This window comes from Onychomys torridus, chromosome 16, assembly GCF_903995425.1.
Source record: "Onychomys torridus chromosome 16, mOncTor1.1, whole genome shotgun sequence".
In the NCBI taxonomy this organism is placed as follows: domain Eukaryota; kingdom Metazoa; phylum Chordata; class Mammalia; order Rodentia; family Cricetidae; genus Onychomys; species Onychomys torridus.
Genome location: NC_050458.1, coordinates 36,936,256 through 36,957,652, shown reverse-complemented (window position 1 = coordinate 36,957,652; position 21,397 = coordinate 36,936,256). Strand labels below are relative to the sequence as shown.

At 40.6% G+C, this 21,397-nt stretch overlaps 1 protein-coding gene across 4 annotated transcripts in view; it reads left to right on the top strand.

Annotated features, from left to right (window-relative positions):
* The window catches only part of Fam135b (family with sequence similarity 135 member B), a 284,052-nt gene that overhangs the window by 149,970 nt on the left and 112,685 nt on the right, over positions 1-21,397 (top strand). For all 4 annotated transcript variants that reach the window (XM_036207799.1, XM_036207798.1, XM_036207800.1 and 1 more), the window contains exon 3: positions 6,248-6,327. In XM_036207799.1, coding sequence (XP_036063692.1) covers positions 6,248-6,327 — 80 coding nt within the window. The remainder of the gene's footprint in view (positions 1-6,247; positions 6,328-21,397) is intronic.

Genomic DNA, 21,397 nt, shown 5'->3' with positions numbered 1-21,397 from the left:
GCAGCACACCCACCCTGCTGCGTGAATCAGCATGTACAAACTGCCAAACAGTTGTTGGTCATTGAATACTTGCATTTATACTCCTTTGACCGCTCTTCCTACTTTACACAATGGCTGTTACAATTTAACTTCACACCAGCAGCACACAAGGATTCACCTTTCAAATTCTCATTTTACAGCTCGTGTTACGGTTGCCTTTTTCTGCAATAGACAGCCTGACAGGTGAGACACCATCTTACCATGGTCTCAATTTGCATTTCCACGATAGATAATCCCCAGTGTATTCGAACTTGTTTCGTTGTTTTCTGTGGGAAGCTGTTGCTTTATCTCCTTTGCCTACATTTTGTTGATGCTTCTTACATTTTTACATTTTCATTAAGTGGACACAATAATGGGTTTCATTATGACATCTTTATACATATGAATCACTGTTCTTTCCCCTCCTTTAATTAGAGAGTTTTGTTTTTTTGTTATTGTTTTTGAGTTTTATATGCTCTTTACATATTATGTTTATGGAACAATTAATTACTGGACATAACAGGTATATGATTTTCAATTATTTTCCTCCATGTGAAGGATGCTATGCATTCTGTTTGTTTCTTCTGCTGTGCAGCAGCTTCTTTGGTGTGCTCCCTCTTGTTTGTGTATTGTCTGTGCCTTTGATGGCAGAGTAAAAATCAATCATTGCCAATACTAAATTTGTTTTGATTGGGAGTTTTTTTTAGCTTTTAGGTATTGTGTTTAATTCTTTTTTTTAAAATAATTTAATTTAGTTTTACATATCAGCCATGGGTTCCCCTGTCCTCCCCCCTCCTGCCCCCACCTTTCCCCCTGCCTACACCCCCATTCCCATCTCCTCCAGGGCAAAGTCTCCCCTGGGGATTCAGCTCAAGCTGGTAGATTCAGTCCAGGCAGGTCCAGTCCCCTCCTCCCAGGCTGAGCAAAGTGTCCCTGCATAAGCCCCAGGTTCCAAACAGCCAGCTCATGCCCTAAGGATAGGTCCGGGTCCCACTGCCTGGGTACACACTTTTAGTTACTTTTGGGAATGATGTTAAGTGGGTTTCATTATTCCCTTCATGGAGATCCAGTTGCCCAACATTATTTACTCATAACTTTCTTCTTTTCTTCCTTAAGTTCTTCATGTCCTTGTCAGGAATGAGATGAGCTGACTCTATATGCTTGTTCTTTCCTCTTGAACATATTCTACTGCTCAATGACTGGTGGATGTCACTACCACTCAGCTCAGATTACTATAAATTGTGATGCAAATTGAAAATAAGACATCTACTGCCTGAAGCTCTGCTCTTTCTCAGACCTATTGTAACCCTTCAGTATGTGTGAATGTTTTACATTTGTTTTTTTGTTTTTTGTTTTTTTAATCTCAATAAAAAGGGGTATTGAGTTATTTCCTGGGATTGTGTTGACTCTATATATTGTTTTGAGTAAGACTGAGTAGAAACTTAAGCATATTTCTAGGACTTAATGCTTTTTCATGAGGTGTCTGCTCCTTTTGGTGAAATGTTGGTTTATATATTTGTTCTATTTCTGATTAATTTTACTGTTGAATTTTAATAGTGCTTTATCCTAGCTTATAATCTTTTGTCAGATAATCAAGGTGAGATGCTGGTGTAGCTACTTTCTATAAAGTTACCACAATTAGCAAATACTGAGTCCCCCTTCCTAAGTGTAGTGGTTCCCATAGCCTCTTCTTACATTTCCTTCAACAGTTCAATACTTAACCTTAGGCCAGGCAGATAACTCAGTCAGAAAAATGCTTGCCTTGCAAGCATGAGGACCTGAGTTTGATCTCCAGAACTCACACTCAAAAGCCAAGTGTGGCAATGCTAACCACAGCACTGGGGAGGTGGAAACTGGTTTTAGGAATAAGTGCAAGCCAGCTTAGCTTTATCCATGGGTTCCAGACCAAGTGAGAAACTCTGTCTCAGAAATCATGTGAATGACATTTGAGGACTGATGCTCAAGTTTAACCTCTGCTCTCTACATACACACACATGTACAGATGCAGCCTCCGTGTATATAAACACCCTCCTCACGCTTACACTATCTAACCTTGCTTCATGTGTTTCTCTGTTGAGGGGTACCTTACTTGTCATGTATTCAGTTTATTAGCATTAATTCCAATCATCTTCCCCCTTACTCATCTGATTGACTCTCTTACAGTCCATATACTTCCTCTTAGTACTATTACTGAGGACATGACCTTGGAGCACTGCTCAGCCATGGAGCACCACTCTGGGATGGACAACTTTAATAGTAAAGGAATCAACCCAAAGCACAATATTGCCAAATGCAAATGGGTTTGCAGTCTCATTCCCTCAATCTCCGTTGCAGTTTGAATGTCAGGTGCTTCTATTGATTGCAGCCAAATTCGTGTCTGTGAATAAGCACAAAGGAGATGTAAGCTTCAAATCTGACGTTAGCTAAATGTTAACAAGTATGTGAGCCTCCAACGATGGAATTCATAAACAATGAATGCAATCTACATGAGATTTGTAAATGTTTTCTCCCTCACCACAGCTTCCATTGTGATCCTCAGCTGCACCTGCCATGGAAGAAAAGTGTTTCATTTTAATGAAATCGGATTCACCCCTGTTTGCTTTTATAGGCCACGCTTTGGACTAAGAGTCTAAGAAGTCTTCTTAGTTCTGTATTTAGGACATATTTAAAAGCTCTTCTATTTTTTTCTTAATGCATTACAGGCTTGTATTATTATTTTAATTGAAAATAGTTTCTTTTTCATACAGTATAGTTTTATTATTGTTCCTATCCTCCCTCCCTCCCCTCTGGATCCACTCCCTTTCTCTCTCTCATTAAAAAACAAATAGGCTTCTAAGAGAAAATAATAAAATATGATAGAATAAAACACAACTACACAAATCAGAATAGGGAAAGAGCCCAAGAAAAGCACAAGAAACAGATATAGATACAGAGACCCACTTGTTTACACACTCAAGAATCCCATCAAAACACAAAACCAGAACATTGAATACCATAATAAATATGCAAAACCTGTAGGGTAATAAATCAATAAATTACAAATAAGTAAAAGTAAAAATTAATACTAAAATTAAAATTTAAGATAAAGCCTGATATGACATCATGAGACAAGGAACCTCTGAAGATGCCACTGAGATGAATTATTTTTCTGTTGGCCAACTACTGTTGGGCATGCAGTCTACCATTAAGAGTAGTTTGCTTCCCCAGTAGGACTCCCTTGGATAAAACCAATTTTTCATTTGCAAGTGGTTAGCAAAGTGGCTTCCAGGTTAGTGATGTGTTCACTTCTCCTTTCCACTCTAGGACCCTATCTGGTGCAGACTTGTCTTGCAGGCCCTGTGCATACTGCCTCAGTCTCTGATTTCCTTTGTGCAATGGTCCTGTATGTAGAGGGCCTTGTTTTCTTGGTATCCTCCATCTCCTCTGATTCTTACACTGTTTCTGCCTCCTACTTCTTCTTCAGGCTTCTCTGAGTCCTGAGGGAAGGGATTTGATGGAGACACTCCATTTAGGGCTGAATGTTCCTAGGTCTCTTACTCTATGTATATTGTCCAGCTGTGGGTCTCTGTATTTGTTCCCATCTGCTGCATGAGGAACCTTCTCTGATGATGGCTGGCACTGATTTATGAGTAAAGCAGAATGTCACTAGGAGTCATTTTATTGCTATACTCTTTTTGTAGAACAGTCGTATTTATTCTTCTTCTAGGTCTCTGGGCTATCTAATCTCAGGTCCTTGGTCACCCATACAGGATCAGGTATGAGTTTCATCTTATGGAGTGGGTCTTATATTAAATCACATATTGATTGGTTACTTCTGCAAGCTTTATGCCACCATTGCACTATAGTGTCTTGCAGGTGGGACACCATTGTAGATAGAAGAGTTTGTATTGGGGTTGGTGTTTACATTTTTCCTTTGGTACTGTGCAGTATACTTTCCAGTACTAAGAATATTAGCCAGTATGGGTGAACTCTCTAGTTGGCACCACCTCCATGTTAAATGAGTTGTCCTCATGGGTCTGTATTTTCCATTTAAGTGCAAGAGCAGTTTGGGGACAGGTTTTTCTTTTATGTAAAGTGGGACATTAAATTAGAGGTTTGTTTGCTGGTGATGACTATTTTCAGTGGGTGTTCAATTGCTTCAAGAAAACATGTTGAGAAGACGCTCTTTCCTACACTGCACTGCACAGGCTTGCTCTTTCTCTCTCTGTCTCTCTGTCTCTCTCTGTCTCTCTGTCTCTCTCTGTCTCTCTGTCTCTGTCTCTGTCTCTCTTTCTGTGTGTGTGTGTGTGTGTGTGTGTGTGTGTGTGTGTGTGTGTGTGTATGTAAAACAGTGATGAGGACATGAATTTATGAAGGAGTTGGTGGGAGCCATATGGGGAGTTTGAGGGGTATAGGTGATACAAATACATTACCTATGCATGAAATTCTCAAAACAAACAAAATAAAACACCTACAAATGTTGCTGGTATATTTATGCCCTTGATACTGTGGTGTGGAAGTGGAATTCTGGCTCCCTGTATGGTCTCCACTAAAACCAGGGTCATTACCATCTGCTAAGGATGAAAGTCTGGATCCCAATGGAGATGGGGGTCTGCTCTCAGCTAAGGGTCAAGAAGGAGTTTTGTTACAGCCTGGTATGGACCCTCTGCTGTGAGTGGTGGTGCTGCTGTTTTTATGTGTTACTGGCAGGACGAATAGAGCTGTTCTTTAAAAGGTTTCTGGTTTGTCATGTTTTTCCCTTTGTGTTTGGTGTGTGCCTGCATATGTGTGTGTGTATGTGTGGTGTGTATATATGTATGTATGTATGTATGTATGTATGTGGTTTGTGTGTGTGTGTGTGTGTTTGTATTTGGTGTGTGTGTGTGTGTGTGTGTGTGTGTGTGTGTGTGTGTGTGTGTGTGTGTGTGTGTCCAGACATTAGTGTTTCTGGTTTGTTGGCCAAGACACCCACCTAATATTCTGTTTAGGACACAGGAGGTAAAAGCAGAAGCCAGGAAAGTCAACACCATGCATGTCTTTCCTTCACTCCAAGTGCATGGCCTGTCTGTCTCCCCATCTTTGTCTCCTTGTGCTTACTTTGTGCTGATAGAGTTTTTCTTGTGCTTAGGGGAGAAGAACAGGGAAACGGTAGTGGCCATTTTTTTTCTTTATTTTGTTTTGTTTCCCCCCTCATTTAGGGTCCTTTTTTGATATTTTTCTCATTTCACAGATACAAAATAAGCTGACAAAACTATACAAAAGATTCAAAGTCACTCAGCTCACACGTGTCAGAGAAAGTTCATAAATTACATGACAGAGTCAGATTTGGCCAGCTTGAAACTGTCACGCAGACTCCAGTCATGTAGCCAGGGCCTGTACTCTGAGGGCCACATATCCTATGTTCATCATATACACATCAAAGTAACACCTGAGAACTTCACTGGAAATATCCTGTCTTGTGAGTATCGATGGTGCCACTGACATAGTGGCTGAGTCCCTAGCTAGGAACACAATGAGACACGGGGCACTGACAAGTTCATGGTCTATTTACTTCCTCTCACCTCATTTTATTTACATTTCACTTCACTATGGGTTTGCAATATGTGGAAGGAGAGGACAATTATGCCAGAAATGGTCCCCAAGTGCATACAAATGAAGAAGGCATTAATAGCAATCACCAAAGAGGACACAGGGATAGGTTACTAAGAGTATGGGAGCCTGTATACGAGTCCCAAATGTGGACATGATGGAAAAAATACAATAAGACAAATACACTCGAGAAAGTGGTTAGCAATATATTTAGAAATGGCAACCCAGCTTCTAGATGCTTCAAGGAAGTGTGAAGAAGAGGAATACATGCTATATTTTATAAGATGGCAAGTCAGTTCAGATCTGTATTTTCAGTCTTACACTTCCTGTGACAGCTGATTTTTCTAGACTAAAGAAGACATATGTCTTTATAAGACTGTCACATGACCCATCTGTTCCTTTTCTGTATTGGTATCACCTCCAACCTTGCTCAATCTCATATAATCTCAAGTTATGCACCTTCCTGCCTCCCACCATGTCCTGTCTCTTACCCTTTAATTGATTCAATCAAATGTATTATTATTTTTTTTGCTTACAGATGACTACACGGTATCCAGGACCTTCAACGGTTTCCTATGGCTCTCCATATTAAGTCTGGATCACTTTAGAAGACACACTAAGAAGTCATATTGTCATGACTTGGTCTCTGCTCTTTTCTTAGGTATTACCAGATCCGAGTGACTTTGAAAGTGTCCTCAAGGATCCCCCACAGGCTGAGTGCTTCCATCGTTGGGCAGTCAGGTGAGTAGAAAGCAGGATTCCTGCCTCATGAGCAATCCATCATGTGTTCCTATGTGTCATGGTCTAGTGAACATAAGGTAGTTCTCTCAGTCAACAGTTGGACCAGTCAGTTCAGGAAAGGCAGAAACACTATTGGAAGTGGCTCTGTGTGAACGTTGTTGTTGAGGAAGGTTGGTTGAATAAAAAAAATCACTCTTAGGAGTGGCTGGTAGCTTGGGGACACTGTCTGCAGCAGGTTGGTTGAAGTCACATCATGGATGAAATGGATGAGAAGCAGCATCCAGCCAATAGGTAAAGAGAAGACAGTTGTTATGGCTTCAGGGGACTGAGTAGGTGAGTAGTTGTCCTGGTACTTTAGTCATAATGGAGAGTTTGAATGCTATTACCCATTGTAAAAAGACTGTCAAGGAAAATCCAGGGCCTGATTTTGATGCTGGAGATCTAACAGGAAATCCAAGGCTTTGAGAAGCCAGTCTGATAGAACTCAGTGACAGAAAATATGTGTGAGAGACTAAAGAGCAGAAGTACTGGGTGGTTTGGGAACAAATATGGCAGAGCCACACAGTCTAGTGAGTCTTAAAAGAAATGATTCAGCCTTCTGGGCAGAGGAAGAGAAAGGAAAGGGATGAACAGGAAAATCGCCCTTGTGAGAAGTGAGAGCGACCCTGATTGTCAGAAACAAGACGTAGAAGAACGCTGGTCCCAGCCACACTTTATAAAACCCATTTAGAATGGGCAAAAGCATCATGGGGAGTCAAACACATGCAATTGAGACACTACAGGGGAGAAGTACAGATACAGAGTGAAGGCTTGTGATTATTCCTCTAACTCTAGACCTAAAACGAGAAAGACTCAGCTGGTCACCGGCCCCTTCCACAAGTCTGAGCTGAACAGGTATTAGTTATCAGTTAAGTCACCATCTCCCTAAGACATTTTTCTTGTCCAACCCCCTCTGTTGGGAGTAAATAAGCATCTGAGGTGAGAAAAGGAGTATTTATACACTCCCACAATGTGTACTCTGCCAGTATGGACTCAGTGTAATTTCCTTCTTTCCCATCCTGTTCTAGGTTCCTTCCTTCCCTGCCTTAGTCCATGGGCATGCACTAAGAAAGCAGGATTCTTGGGCTCTGCTTTAGATAAACTGACTGTACGGTCCGAAGTAAATGATCAGCACTTTCTCTTCACTTGAGATAGGCAGATAAAAATTCACCTCTATGGTGTCTTTCTCTACTTTGTGGAGATGATCTATGACAAATATGTCTTACAGGGATGATAAATACTAATGTGTTGTGATGGGAGCTGCCATAAAGTAAGGGTCCAAGAGTCTGCCCTGTGAGAGGTTATAAGTCAACATGATGAGTCAAGGTCTCATTCTTAGAGTCAAAGCAAAACTGTGGGGGAGAGGTGGCAGCAAGAGCAGGCTGATTGATGAAAGCCATCTGCAGGCCAGTGTGTGCTTGGACTCTTTCCTCTTTCAGATTCTCGGCAGCGTGAACTCAACTCTTGTTATTGCTATACCTTCTCGGGAGTAGGCAGTCCTAGCTGTGAGGTCCAGAGGCTGCTGGGCGTGCAGGAGCTTTTGGGGTCCATAGAGAAAGAACTTACTGCAACAGTGCTGCAAAGACAGAGAAAAACAGCAAGAAATGCAACTTTAGGTTAAAGCCCTTTTCCTTCCTGGTCTAGTTTGACAGAGTAAGGATTGTGACGCAGAGATCATGCCCTGGAGTTTTGCACTCAAATTCTATTTAGAACAGAAAGCTAGCACATGCCAGCAGTGGCTTATGATCAGTTTCATGGGTGAGAGATATATGTATATTTATTTCTCCTTCAAAGTGAATTTTCTAATTATATCGCATTCCTCTTTATATCCCTACATTGTCTACAAATCCTTCCAAAACTTGGTACTTAAAACAATGGCCTATTCTGCTTGATTTTTCAAGTGGACTGAAGTTGCCTAGTCTTGAGATGCATTAGTGCCACCTCACGCTTCAGCTGGGATAGAGCACACCAGACTTCTTCACTCACAGGGCAGATAGATCCCTCAGCTCACTGCTTGAAGAATAGCTAAGCTTCTGCACTTGGCTGGAGAATCAAACTACTTTACATGGTAGTTCCATTGCCATGAGGTGTAACATGAATCATAAAAGGTCTTATTATTCAAAACAAAACAAAACAAAACAAAACCCTCGAGAGCCAGGTATTGGGGTGAATTCTGAAAGATCAGAGAAGCAGAACAAGCCACAGCTAACCTCACCTCACCAACTTCTCAGCCGATCCTGTTTCCTCAAACTGGAAGCCTCTGAGTCCTTATCTGAATGGATCTCAGCTGAATTGCTACAAGCCTCAAAGCTTAAAAAGCCTAAAAGCCTCTAGTTCCTGCTCCTCATGCTTTATATATCTTTCTGCTTCCTGACATCACTTCCCGGGATAAAAGGCTTGTGTCTTTCCCAATCAAGACACAAGATCTCAAGTGTTGGGATTAAAGGTGTGTGTCACCATGCCTGGCTGTTTCCAGTGTGGCCTTGAAATCACTGGATCTATGTCTCTGGAATGCTAGGATTACAGGAGTGTGCTACCACTGCCTAATCTCTATGTTTAATGTAGTGGCTCTTCTGTTCTCTGGCCCCCAGATAAGTTTATTGGGGTGCACAATATATCAACCACAAAGAAGATTCTACATTGCTTTCTGATTATGTGTGGAATTGGTACAGTATTGTTCTCCTGTATTTCATTGGTCAAATCTGGCACTAGGCTGTCCATCATTACCTAGAAAAGGAATGTACCCCATTCCTTCCTGTAAAGCACTTCCTTCAAGCCCTGTGTAGAAAGGACACTGACACCCATGATTACAATCATCTTAACATATTTTCTATCACTTCTAGGTATTTTGGCATAGAAAATAATGAATATAAATGTTTTTGAAGCAAAATATGAGGAAATTAAAAAATCCAGGAATGTCAAGGTGGGGGCAGACAATGGTAACTTCAGCTTCCATTAATTGACGTGTCTTGTCAATATAGTTTATTTAATTTGTTCTTTTGTTCTAGTTGTCTTTAATGTGGATAGAGATAAAGTTTACTGAGTCTAGTGAGGAATGCTTCAACAGGACAGAGTGCCATATGCACTGAGATGCTTGTATTTCAGTCCTTCTTCCCCACCTCCAAGTCATGTGAATTCAGAAGTTGATTCAGCAGTTATCTTTCTAGTGCCTCCTTTATAATTTGGGGTCACTGGGTGGTACTTTCCTCCTAGGCTTATGGTATGGACAAAATGAATTCTCTGAGAAAGATAGTTATAAAGTTTTTCATCTCCAAGAAAGCTTAGCATAATTGTTCAGTAGCTAAGTGTGGCTATGATGCATCATGGAGCTGTTTGCCTAATAATATTCTGCTTTGTGGAGAATTGTGGCCATATCTTTGTGGATATCGGTGTTTGCATCAGACAGTCTCACAGTCATCTCATGAAATAAAAGTGATGAGAGTCATCCAATAGAGGCAGAGTTGGCTGACCCCTGAGAGAGCAGATAGCTAAGTAGGAAGAGGGAAGCTAGGTCGAGGAAGAGATTCATAGTGGGCCCTGGAAGAATCTAATCCAAGATGACGGTATAAACGGATAATCAGGCAGAGGCCACAGGATGACCCAATCACTAGAACCTAAATGGGGCCTTGATTCTTCATGTCCACATTGCTTAGATTTAGTATATTGATGAGAACTGGGGCAACAGGGGACAAAAAGCAGACCCCCTGGATTTGTGCCACATGCTAGAGAAAAGTTTTATCTGAAAGGCACAGAGAGATGAAGGGAAGTACCTTGATCACATAAACCCAGAGCTGTATTCACAGTATTCTCAGCAATTAAACAATGGGTATGCTTTCTCTCTCCTCCAAGCATGTTGGTTCTTTGCTAAATTTTACACAGACACACATTTCTATGGTTCACATGGCTTAGATGCAGGTTTTGTGGGTACAGAACAATGACACATGGAATTTTGCAAGATAGGTTTCCATGGTTAGATTCTGTATAACAAATTCCATGTTCATAACCTGTGTGTCCCTACATTACCTGCCATAATACTTTTTAAAGGTTAATTTGGGGCAATTGTTGTCTGGAGACATGTGATTTATTCTCATCTTGGTTAGTTGAACATGTCCTTGAGTGGATTGTGACAAGCTCTGAGCTCGTGCTGGTTAGGAACAATCCTTCCCATGGGCATTCTAAAAGATCCCAGTGTCAGAGAAGGGACAGGTACTTGATTAGGTGACAACTGTAATTGGATTAGATATTCTCACAGGCATGAGTGTAAGGTACAAAGAGGGACACCTCTGTGTGAATTTAGGGACACTTGCAAGTGTGGAGTCCTGCCCCAGCCAGGTGCAGGTCCTGAGATGGCATCATTGTGCAAAAAAGTCTGTCCGCGAGATGAGTTTCACACAAGTGGCAGCCCCAAATATCTTGAGCCATCTTTATTTATATTTAAAAAACAAACATGTTTTCCCCACACTCCAGTGCCAACCTCCAACAAAAATAAACATGTTTTTCCCAACTTATAAACCAGAAACAACAATACTCAGCATTTTGCTAGCTTGGCTAAATACCAAGCTGGGCATACCCTGTCCTTACAAAGCTAAAAGGTGATAGATATAGGCACACATTACCAAGAACAATGATACCTTCTAAAACTTAACAAAGAATATTTACAGAAATAGGGAGGATTTGCCTTAAGTTGCTTTTATATAGTTAGCTTGTATTTCTCTGTTTGCTTGTCTTACAAAGGGGTTCTGCATGCCTAAGCCTCTCTATAAAGTGTGAAGTTTGATAAGGTACTCTTTTCCCATCATGCCACACTGTCCTTAAAGTTTGTGTTTGTTTGTTTTTTTCCAGAATTGGGAGGCATGCTTAATGTTCCCTATGTTGCTTTCTTATATGTGCCCATTAACTTTTATTGCCTCCAATACTGTCAGCACTGAATCAGAAAAGTTCCCAGGGTCTGGGGTAACAGCTGGTGTTTCCAGATAAGAACCTGAGAAGCATCAGTTCCCAAAGAATTTTAAGGGAAAATATTTGAGGAAAAAATGGGGTTTCTGGGAGTGATTACATCTGTCCCATGTGTGACTGGCAAAGTGAAACTAAAAACCACCAAGAGAATCACCATTGCTATGAGAGAAGAGAGAGCATGTAGGTCGTGCTGTCCCAGCAGTATTCTTCACTGTCCCAAGGTCCACTTCTCCATGCCTAGTGAGAGACCATCTCCATGGGTTTTGCCTTGCAGAGACCGGTTGGACAAGCATTCATATGCTGATCTGAAACTAGGTCACAGGACAGTTTGGACCTGGCTTTAGGGTCTCAGTTATCTCCAGAATAGAAGATTAGAGATTACAGGTGATTGTCTGGGGCATCCCTCAGCTGTTACAAAACATGAAGGGGAATAAAGACTCATCACACTATGTTTCTATTCTACTTTTGATGTAGTTGAAACTGCGAAATCATTAGATGAACAGATCTGGCTATTTGAGAGGCAGGTCTTACATACTGTAGTCAGACCCTGGATTCACCCATGCTAAAATCCCACTCACCTAACTCAAAGTCTTCAACCTCCAAGTCAGGTAGCTAAGGACTTGAGAGTTTTTTGATGGGGCTACCATACAATGATTGATACATAATGAAAAGAGGCCAGGGAGATTGAAGTCTATTATTAAAGAAGAATCTTACCATGGGTTTAATGAGAGTTCATGAATGGAGCCAACACAAATGTTCGTTCCCTAAGAAGAGATGAATCAACTGTGAGACAGTGGGGACTACAATGTGAGTGAAGAGAGACAAAGGTTGGGTGGGGGTATTTGTGATGTGGACATCCCTTATGGGAGTTGTACTTCTGAAGATATTTGGCCATCCATCTCAGGACCAGGCTGTGCACTCTGTCTTATCCTTTCTATGTGCCTTACCCATAGCTAGATAGCTAAGCACAATGGCAAAGAAATATTCCCTGGAAGCCATGCTTTTTTTCTTATGTAATGGAAACAATGGGAAATCTCAAAAGTTTACTTGCTACTCTAGATGAATATAAATTTCACTGTTCTTGTAAGGTAAGACATGGCATGCACATATTCATAATTGATTTTAGGTAGCATTTGTATATGTATAAATTCCTTTTGCAATAGTCACGATCTCTAAAGGAAAAGAACAATAGAATAAACATGTATTACAAAGAAGGTTTATTAGATTGGCTTGCATGATGCATGTTAGGTAGTTCAACAATGGCTGTCTGTACATTAGAGAGGCTGAAAACTACTAGAATTTGGTAGCTACCCATCCACCAAGCTGAATGATGCCTCAGCAATTCCAGTATGTATGGTGCTGAAGGCCAAGAAGATTCCAGGAGAGCCATGGGTCTTGAGTTACTTTGTTAGGCAGAAAAACTGGTATCCAATATAAGTAGCAGATGGCAACAGTAGGAACAGCAGCCGCACAGTGGACAAACTCAACATCAGAGAGTAAAGACAGGAGGCAAAAGCAACCTGGCTTTCCTCTCAGAACTCTTTATATCTGGGCTGACACCAAGTTTGATCTTCCCCCTCTCAATTAATCCTTCCAGGAAATGTCTCAGCCCCAACCAGAGATGTTTTATTTACTTGATCTCCGAGCTAATTAAATTGTCAACCAAGACTAAACATCACATCTATACATATAAATTTGCACATATGTGTATGCATGTGTGTGTATGTATGTGTGTGTGTGTCTGTGTGTCTCTGTGTGTGTGTGTCTGTGTGTGTGTGTGTAGGAAGGGCTGATCACAAATTATCTTTCTTGTTCCTGAAATACTATTTGAATCTACAAGATCTGTGTCCAACAACAAACTGCTCAGATCTTAGAAACAAGGAAACCTGAACAATAAGAACAGGGAAGAATGGAGATTGTTTGAAATGAGGGTATTAAGGTATTCTAGGAAAGTAACCTAGATATGTGATATTTAAAACATCTAATTATGGTATTTCAAAGCCTTCCCACCTCTCTTAGTTCAGGGTCTCAATTAGCATGCCCATAACAATGGAGGGATGCTAAGGATACTTTAACCTTGGGTATTTACCTCCATAAAAGAGTTCTGTTTAATAAATCCTATTGTTTCTTCCTCCTCTTGAGATGATAAAGAAAAACAAAAAGTCATCTCCCTCGGAGACTGATCAATTAGGGCAGACATGGTAGAAGGGTGCCTATACAAGTGTACTGGGGCTGTGGAAAATGATTAGGTTAAGAACAGGCATCTGTTAGTGTCTGCTCATCAAAGCCAAGGGGAAGACAGCAGAGTAAATTGTGGAAATATATAAAATTCACCATGATTAGTTTTCGTAATGTTTTGAGAGGTAATTTCCATTTCCACTAAGTGGAAGCACTTAAGAGCTTCACCGTGTAGGGGCGGGAAGAGACATTCATTTCTAAAATGAATCAATCTAATTTCTTTTCATGGTCCATTAAAGTGCACCTAAATATCAAATATGCCTGTTTTTGTGGAGAATGCTAAGCAGGTAAAGCACTCCATCTTTCAGGCTCTGATCCAGCTAGGGTCTGAAGACAGCCAGTTCAGGGCTGACAGAGTGGCTCTCTGCCTTAAGCCCTGGTAATTCAGAGAGGCATTACAATCCATTACCATATCATCCACTCATCTCCAGCCAAGTCACACAGGCGGCTTGGGGACAGTAATGGCCTGGGCTCCCTGACCTCTGCCCCTAAGCACTGTGACAACCATCTCTGCCAGCTTCCTAGGGACTCAGCTTCCTTTTGGTCAAGTTAGCATCTCACTGTGCTCTGTTCTTGAGAAGGCATCTTAAAGCTGCACAGGGTCAGGGCCTGTTTCAGGAGTTTTCATGACATCATCTGTCACTCCCTGCTTTGACTGACAGCTGCTCCTGCTCCTGGTGCAATTTTGAACACCGGTCTGTTCCCTTCCAGGGTTCCGTATTGCTTCACTTAGATGTGCAGAAGTACTGCCTGTGGTTTCCCATAACCAGGCTGTTCAAGGGTGAACATACCTGTAAGTGTGAAGGGCCCTCACCTCAGTGTCCTTCACACAATTTGCAAAAGCAGCCTTGGTCCCTCCCACATGCAGCTATTCCTACTTCTGCACCACATCTGTAGCTTGTTTTCTATCACCAGAAGCCACGTCTTCACTTTGGAGGACTGACTGACTACCCACAGGCCACAGAATTCGTTCTGAGAAATGATCTTGCCAGGAAATTTGAATTTCATTACCTCATTTCCCAAATACAAGTTCTGCCATGGGCCAGTAGCTGTTAATGAAGAATCTTGGAGGCTTAGCTCCCCTGCTTCTAAGGAAGAAAGATAGAAATATGACATGAAACACTTGTAGGATGCCTGTAGAATATGCCAGGCTTGCTTTCCTCTCTTCCTACCCAGCTTCCCCCTGCCTCTGTGACCTCACTAAGGGCAAACTCTGAATAAATTACTGATGCATGTCTATCTCTTTACCAACAGTCTCTGGAAATGTCTAGGCTCAGAGGACTGGGAATTGTCAGACCATGCTCAACTGACCTAATTCAACCCTGTGCCATGGCTTTGGTATAGCACTCTATATGTAAAATCATCATTAGGGAAGAGCCTGGCGAGCCAAAGAGCAATTAAGTTGGTATATGTAGTTGATAGATTTATTAGGAGTTCAAATATTCACATGCATATACTAGGATATCATATCTGTATACCACCTGCCTACCTCATCAAAGAGGGACAATCTATCTCCACCGCAGTTGGTGGCAATTCCCTTGAGGTGCCTACTGTACTTCAAATTTCTAGTTCCTCAAATTGGATGTTTATGAGACACTGTTAATAAATACATAATGCAGCGAGGCTTGGGCATCTGCTGTTAATGGGAAATAAAGTGATCAATGTTAGAGATGGGGCTCAGGAGGAGAGACAGAGGGTCCTAGGTGTCAACATAGGTCCACCTGGGAAAACTGAGGAGTGCCACTCAATGGGTCTCCAAGACATCAGATACCCCTGCTCTGTCCATGTACTTACTGTTGTAGCCTTTAAATATCCTAGTGTAAGATCGGATCCTCATCCATGAAGTATCACCTGTACTTGTATGGGAAAAGTCTATATATGCTATACCACATTTAGCAAAGGAGCCTACAAAGAAATAGAAGGAATTGGACAGGTTCCTTGGAGACTGGGTCCAGCGATTTAGCACAACACTTCAGAGACTTGCCTCAGTGACAGGGGAGAACAATCAAGGGAAGAAGCTCTAGAAGTAAGTGCCTGGTCTGTCCAACTGACCTAAGTGACCGTGAACTTGTCATTATCCTCCCTGGACCTCGTTTTACATCTTAGTACAATATTAGCAACAATGCTCTCTGTAAGTGCAATAGTACACATAGCATTGAATCCTGAGTCTTGAATTAGTGCTGAGTACTAATGACTTTATTTTACAAGTCTGAATTGCTGAGAATAAAAGCAATAGCTCCAAGGACCAAAGGACTGAGCAAACTGGATTTTGTGACTTTGGAGGGCCTCCTGTGAATCACACACTGTGTCCTTGAACCCTCTCAACCCCCATGTGCCCAGCTGTGGGTACCATTGGCAGTGGAGAACATTCCATTTTGGAAGGTTCCAGCAGGGCATCCCTTGTGATGCTAAATGGTGATTAGTGCAAGTGTGTGCCTGTCCAAGGAATCATCTGGGTGTTTATAGACATAAATCTATGCTCAGTGACCAGGCAAGTTACAGTACCCTTCCATTTCTATTTCCTCAAAGATCAGGCAATAAGGGCACTCTTGTTTGTTTTTTTTTGTTTTTGTTTTTGTTTTTGTTTTTTTATAGAATTCCTTTGATTCATTGTCTTATTTATGTGTACACCTTAAAAATTAGGAATATATTACTTCAGGAAATCAAATGGAGCCAACTCTCCCCCACAGAGATGTAACAATATGAATGGGAAGCACTTTAAAAGAGAGCAGGGTTGCCCTAGAGAGTGCAATTGGGGACTAGAGTTCCCTCAGTCTGGCTTTCATTCCTTCTGCACATTGCCCCTCCTGTTGATGACCATCAAAGAAATGTCATGGCTTTGTGTCAAAGCTCAGGAATGGAAACTAGCAAAACACATCTTGCACTTTCTTGTAGCCACATGACATTCAGAAGTCATTCAGAAGTTCCAAAACTATGTCTTTTTTTTTTTTTTTTTAAATTTTATCTTGCCTCAGCTAATTGGAAACATCTTAGAAACAGTAGGGAAGGGTATGTCTTTGAAGTTCTTGTTTTTACTTGGGATACTTTTAAAGTAAGAGTATGCATTTGGTTTTCTTTGTGTTTAGTTTTGGTATAATGCACTCACTTTAGCCTGATAATATATATTTTGAAGATTTTGCTCATTTCAACCCAAGACACATACATTCTTGGGGTTATTATGAACTCTACATGCCTAAAGCATCCAGCCTGTGAAGTCAGCTCCTTTTTGATGTGGTGCTATATTCTTGCTGGGCTGCTGGAAGTGAATGAGTTTTCAGCCATTAATTCTTACCTGGTTAGAGGTGAAGAAAGTTTCACAATGAAACCACTTTGGTATTAGGACAGGGAGTGTCAGTTATGTTGGACCTCCATTAAATAAATTATTCTTCTATTGTTTCTCTTCTCCTCCTTATCTTCCTCTCCCCCCTTGTCTCCTTCTTCCTTTCTTTTTTCTTCCTGTCCTCACTTTCCTCTGCCCTCTTCCTTTCCCTGTTCTCCACTCCTGTTCTTCTTCCTCATTTCTTCCCAAGTAGCTAATGCGTCCATAGTACTTATTCTGTCCCCAGACACTACTCTACATTCTTTGCATTTATCATGCACTGATTAACAATGGAATTTTTTGTGTGAAATGAATCATTAGGTTATTTTTTCCTTATGGAAATATCCAAGCCTGGTGTCCTATCATCTCAGGGCACTGTCACCATGTATGGAATCTATCCTTGACTTAAATGTCTTTAAATCATGTATAAAAGCATATGGAGTTGGTGCTATTACCATCTTCATTGTCCAGTGAAAATACTGATAATTTACACAGTAAATTGGGAGTCAGGATTCTAACCTAGGAGCTCTGGATCCAACCACAGCATAGATGTTGCTTCTTGTCTACCCTAGACCAGTTGGGAGCACTTTATCAGGCTCTAGTGTCCTCTGTACCATCTCCCTCAGAGTCATGTCTATTCCTCTTCACTGGGTTCACTCCCAGGTCAACGCTTCTGAACTTGGATATCCCTTTACCTGTAACTTGATTCCCTTCCCAACATTAATTTTGTGTTCTACCAGTTAATGCAGATTTGGTTCAAATGTGCCTTCCTCTGAGAGGCATTCTTGCATGGGATTTTTTTTTAATTGACTCCTGCTTACCTGTTGTCACGCAATTTCTTATTCTGCTCTTCAGACCATTGCAGCTAATTATAGTATATATCCATTTATTTACTTGATGTCTACATTTCCTCTTAAATTTAATAATAATGCTACATTCAGTAGTGAATCATGACCATTTTAAATGTGGAGGAAACAGCTTTAGTATTTATATTGAGTGAATATAAATCTTTTCACCATGATAGTTCCAGAAAATGGGATGCTACATCATGAATGAAAAGCTGTGAGATCAAGACTCTTATCATAGATAAGATAAAAGTTCTTGTACTGCAAATATCAAGTCAAGCTACCAATTTAAATCAAAGAGAGCTAGCCCTGCCCAAGGTCACATAAAGAAATCAGTTGGCTTTTGTTGACTTGCTTCTGAATAGAGTAATGCTTGGTGATTGACCATTAGTCATGGGCACAACATCCAAAGGTGTTTTTACTGTGTGCACAAACTTCTTGGCTTTGTGTTTGGTGGGCTATTGCATCATCCAGGAAATGTCGAGTCTCTCCTGTTACTGATGTCATCAACTTACATAAATGTCCTGGTCTTATTGGTTGATTTGAACTTTATGAGTAGGCTGAAAGATTTTGGTTCTTAAGCTACAGACAAAGGAGAGGGTCTGGGTGGAAGAAATACCCATGTACACCAACAAGAAGAATAGGTCAAGGTAACCCTGTATTATAGCTATGGGCAAAGCACTCCTCAGAAGATCCACTTATTTATTTTCAGAGATGAGTAGAATCTGACTCAAAAGCTTAGACAGCAAAGGGAACAGATACAATATGAATGCAGAGACGCCAAGCCTCTGATCTTATTTGAATCATCCATCAGATAGCTACAGGTGCTAAGTGACTTGATGATTTTAGCAAAAGTCGGCCAAAAAGCCTAAGCAACTGCTGTCATATTGCACATGCCAGAATGGTTATCAAGGCTGAGATGATGTTTATAATGTATACCTTAGCTTTGTGACCTCAAAACGGAAATTCTTAAGTCAACTACAAACAAGTGAGCCCATGGGACTTATTAGTGTTTCTCTTTGCCATTTCCATAGTCCCCTCAAAGAAGCTGGTGTTGTTTGGTCATGAGCAGCTCTGTAAACATTCTGTCCTTGTTGCCTGATGTGGCGTTTTTATGACAAAGCTGATAGGAGAAGACAATGATGGGCAGATGCTTTACTAGGTCACAGGGTAAGAGGCCAATTTCACCTGCCTTTTGTCCTGCTGTAGTGATCTATGTCAATGTAGTAAGAAAGGCAGGTATATGCACATCTTCTTTATTCTTCATATTACCCCTGCAGCAGTACAAGGACCTGCAGCACTTGTGAGATGCAAGAGCCAGCCAGCTTGTGAACTTGCTGTCTGGCCACCTGACAAACACAGTACTATAAACCTGTACCTCACCATGAGCCTCTCACCTCCCCCTGTCCATACAGAGCAGAATTTCAGGTCTTATGCATGGGTTTTTTCTCCTCTGTCTTGGATCACTTGCCTCCCAGTATGCCCAAAGGAAGACTCTTATATAAAGCTTTCCTGTCCTCATCCTGCTGGAAAACCAACATTCCCACCCTTTAACAGACATCACACTGACATGAGAACATCCTGGATAGTTTTCTGAAGGACCTTCTAAGGTACCATATACATGGTGGCATTCTAATTCCACTTTTTAAATGTGCAGTAATGCAAGAAATAGGGTTATTTTAGTAAGGATTTGTACATGGCTGAATTTTGCTAAGTATTACTAGTGTGTGTCTGGATTCAAACCCTAGTTCAGTGTCTTTGGAATGACAATCAATTTGGTAGATATTTGGTTTTATTTCTTTCTTCTAATCACCTCATAATTTTAGCTATTTCAGCTGTTCCTTGTATATATTGTGAAAAGAGGACAAGGGTAATTTTATTCTGTATATGAATATTGTGCTTCTCCAGCACGATTTACTGAAGAAGCTGGTTTTTTTTCCTTTGCATACTTTTCACATCTTTGTAGAAAGTCAACTGATAGATAAGCATACTGATTTATTTCTGGGCCTCCAACTTTGCTGTAGTATTTTCCAGGCTATTTAGATACCTATACCTTTGTGTGTATGTTGAAGTCAGGTATTGTACTGGTGCTAATATTCTTTGGAAAAAATTTCCTTGGATGTATATAATTGCTTGTAGTTATATATGAATGTTAAGACATTTAAAGTGAAAAGTGGAATTTGGAATTAAGATAAGCATTGCATTGAGTTCTTACATTGCTCTGTGGAGCATTGTACGTGTATTTTAATGATTATTAATTCCTCCAACTCATGGACATGGAATATCTTTCCTTTATGTTTGTCATCTTCAATTCTATTCCTCCATGTCTTAGGGAAGATAGACCATTTAGCTCCTTGGTTAAATTCATTGTCGAATATTTTATTGTCTTAGTAGGAATTGTTACTGGCATTACTTTCTCCATGTCCTTTTCAACATGTCAATATTTTTCTGAGACACAATTCATTTGTGAATTTTGATTTTTGTAAACTGAAGTTTTGCTTTGTTAGCTTTAACAATGTATATGGTTCAAGTTTTCAGAGACTGTCTCTAAAAAATCACAGCATCTACCAAAGGAGACTATTTTAGCCCATTTATTTCTGATTATTTACATTAAAATTTTCTTGTGAAGAACTTGAAAATTAAAAAATGTCCACACACTGAAACTAACCAGACCTAAAGCCTGTACATCTCAATGAGCTTCTATTCATTACAGTAACCATTCTGGAGCTGTGGAGCTTCACATATGATTTTGCATTTTCAATATCAAATATATTTTATGCAGCCATCCTCTGCAGAAAACCAATTTTGGAATGTCTGTTATTTTTCTTTTTCCTATTTGCTGTGGCTTTCAGAACTATGTTCAGATGAAGTGGTAAGACTGGACACTCTTGTTTTATTCCTAGCATGAGAGGAATTGCTTTTGGTTTCTTACTACTTAGTATAACATTAACAGCAGGCTTATGACATACAGACTCTGCTAGGTTAGATTCTATTATTTCTGTATTCCATTTGTGTAGGCTGTTGTGAAACACCTACATGAGTAATGGGAACTAAACTCAGGTCGTATGGGAGAGCAACAAGTGCTCTTAATCCCTGAACCATCGTTCCAGCCTCTAAAGGTGATAGAAGATGTTTTATAAAAATTCAATAAACCAATTCTTGCTGTCCTTTAGAGAAATCATCTGACTAACTTCCAGAGTACCTGGGTTTGCGCAGAACTATAGGAGTCATGCCATGTGGCTGTGGATGGGGTGGCTCAGCATCCCAGTTGAGATGCAACTTAACTAATGTTAAAATAACATAAGAGGAACATGATAGTAGGCCCCCAAAGATAGTCTATTGTAGAAGATGTGGGCTTGAGCACATGTGTGTGTGTGAACAATACAGAAGGAAGGATTAACTCCAGAATGTTCAAGGGACTAGAAAGATCAGGTTTCTGCTTCACTCTAAGAAAGGAGAAGGAGTGGACAGGGCAGAGTAGGGGGAAGATTAGGAGGAGAGGATGGAGGGAGGGAAAATGTGATCAGGCTGAGAAATTAATTTATTAATTAAAAAGAGGACTTTCTGAAAGTTATAGCACAGCTACATCCCTTTGCCAGTTCATTAATTCTGACAGGTAAGCTATCTTTAACAGAATGCTCCTTCAGAATATAATAAATTAAAGATTAGTGCT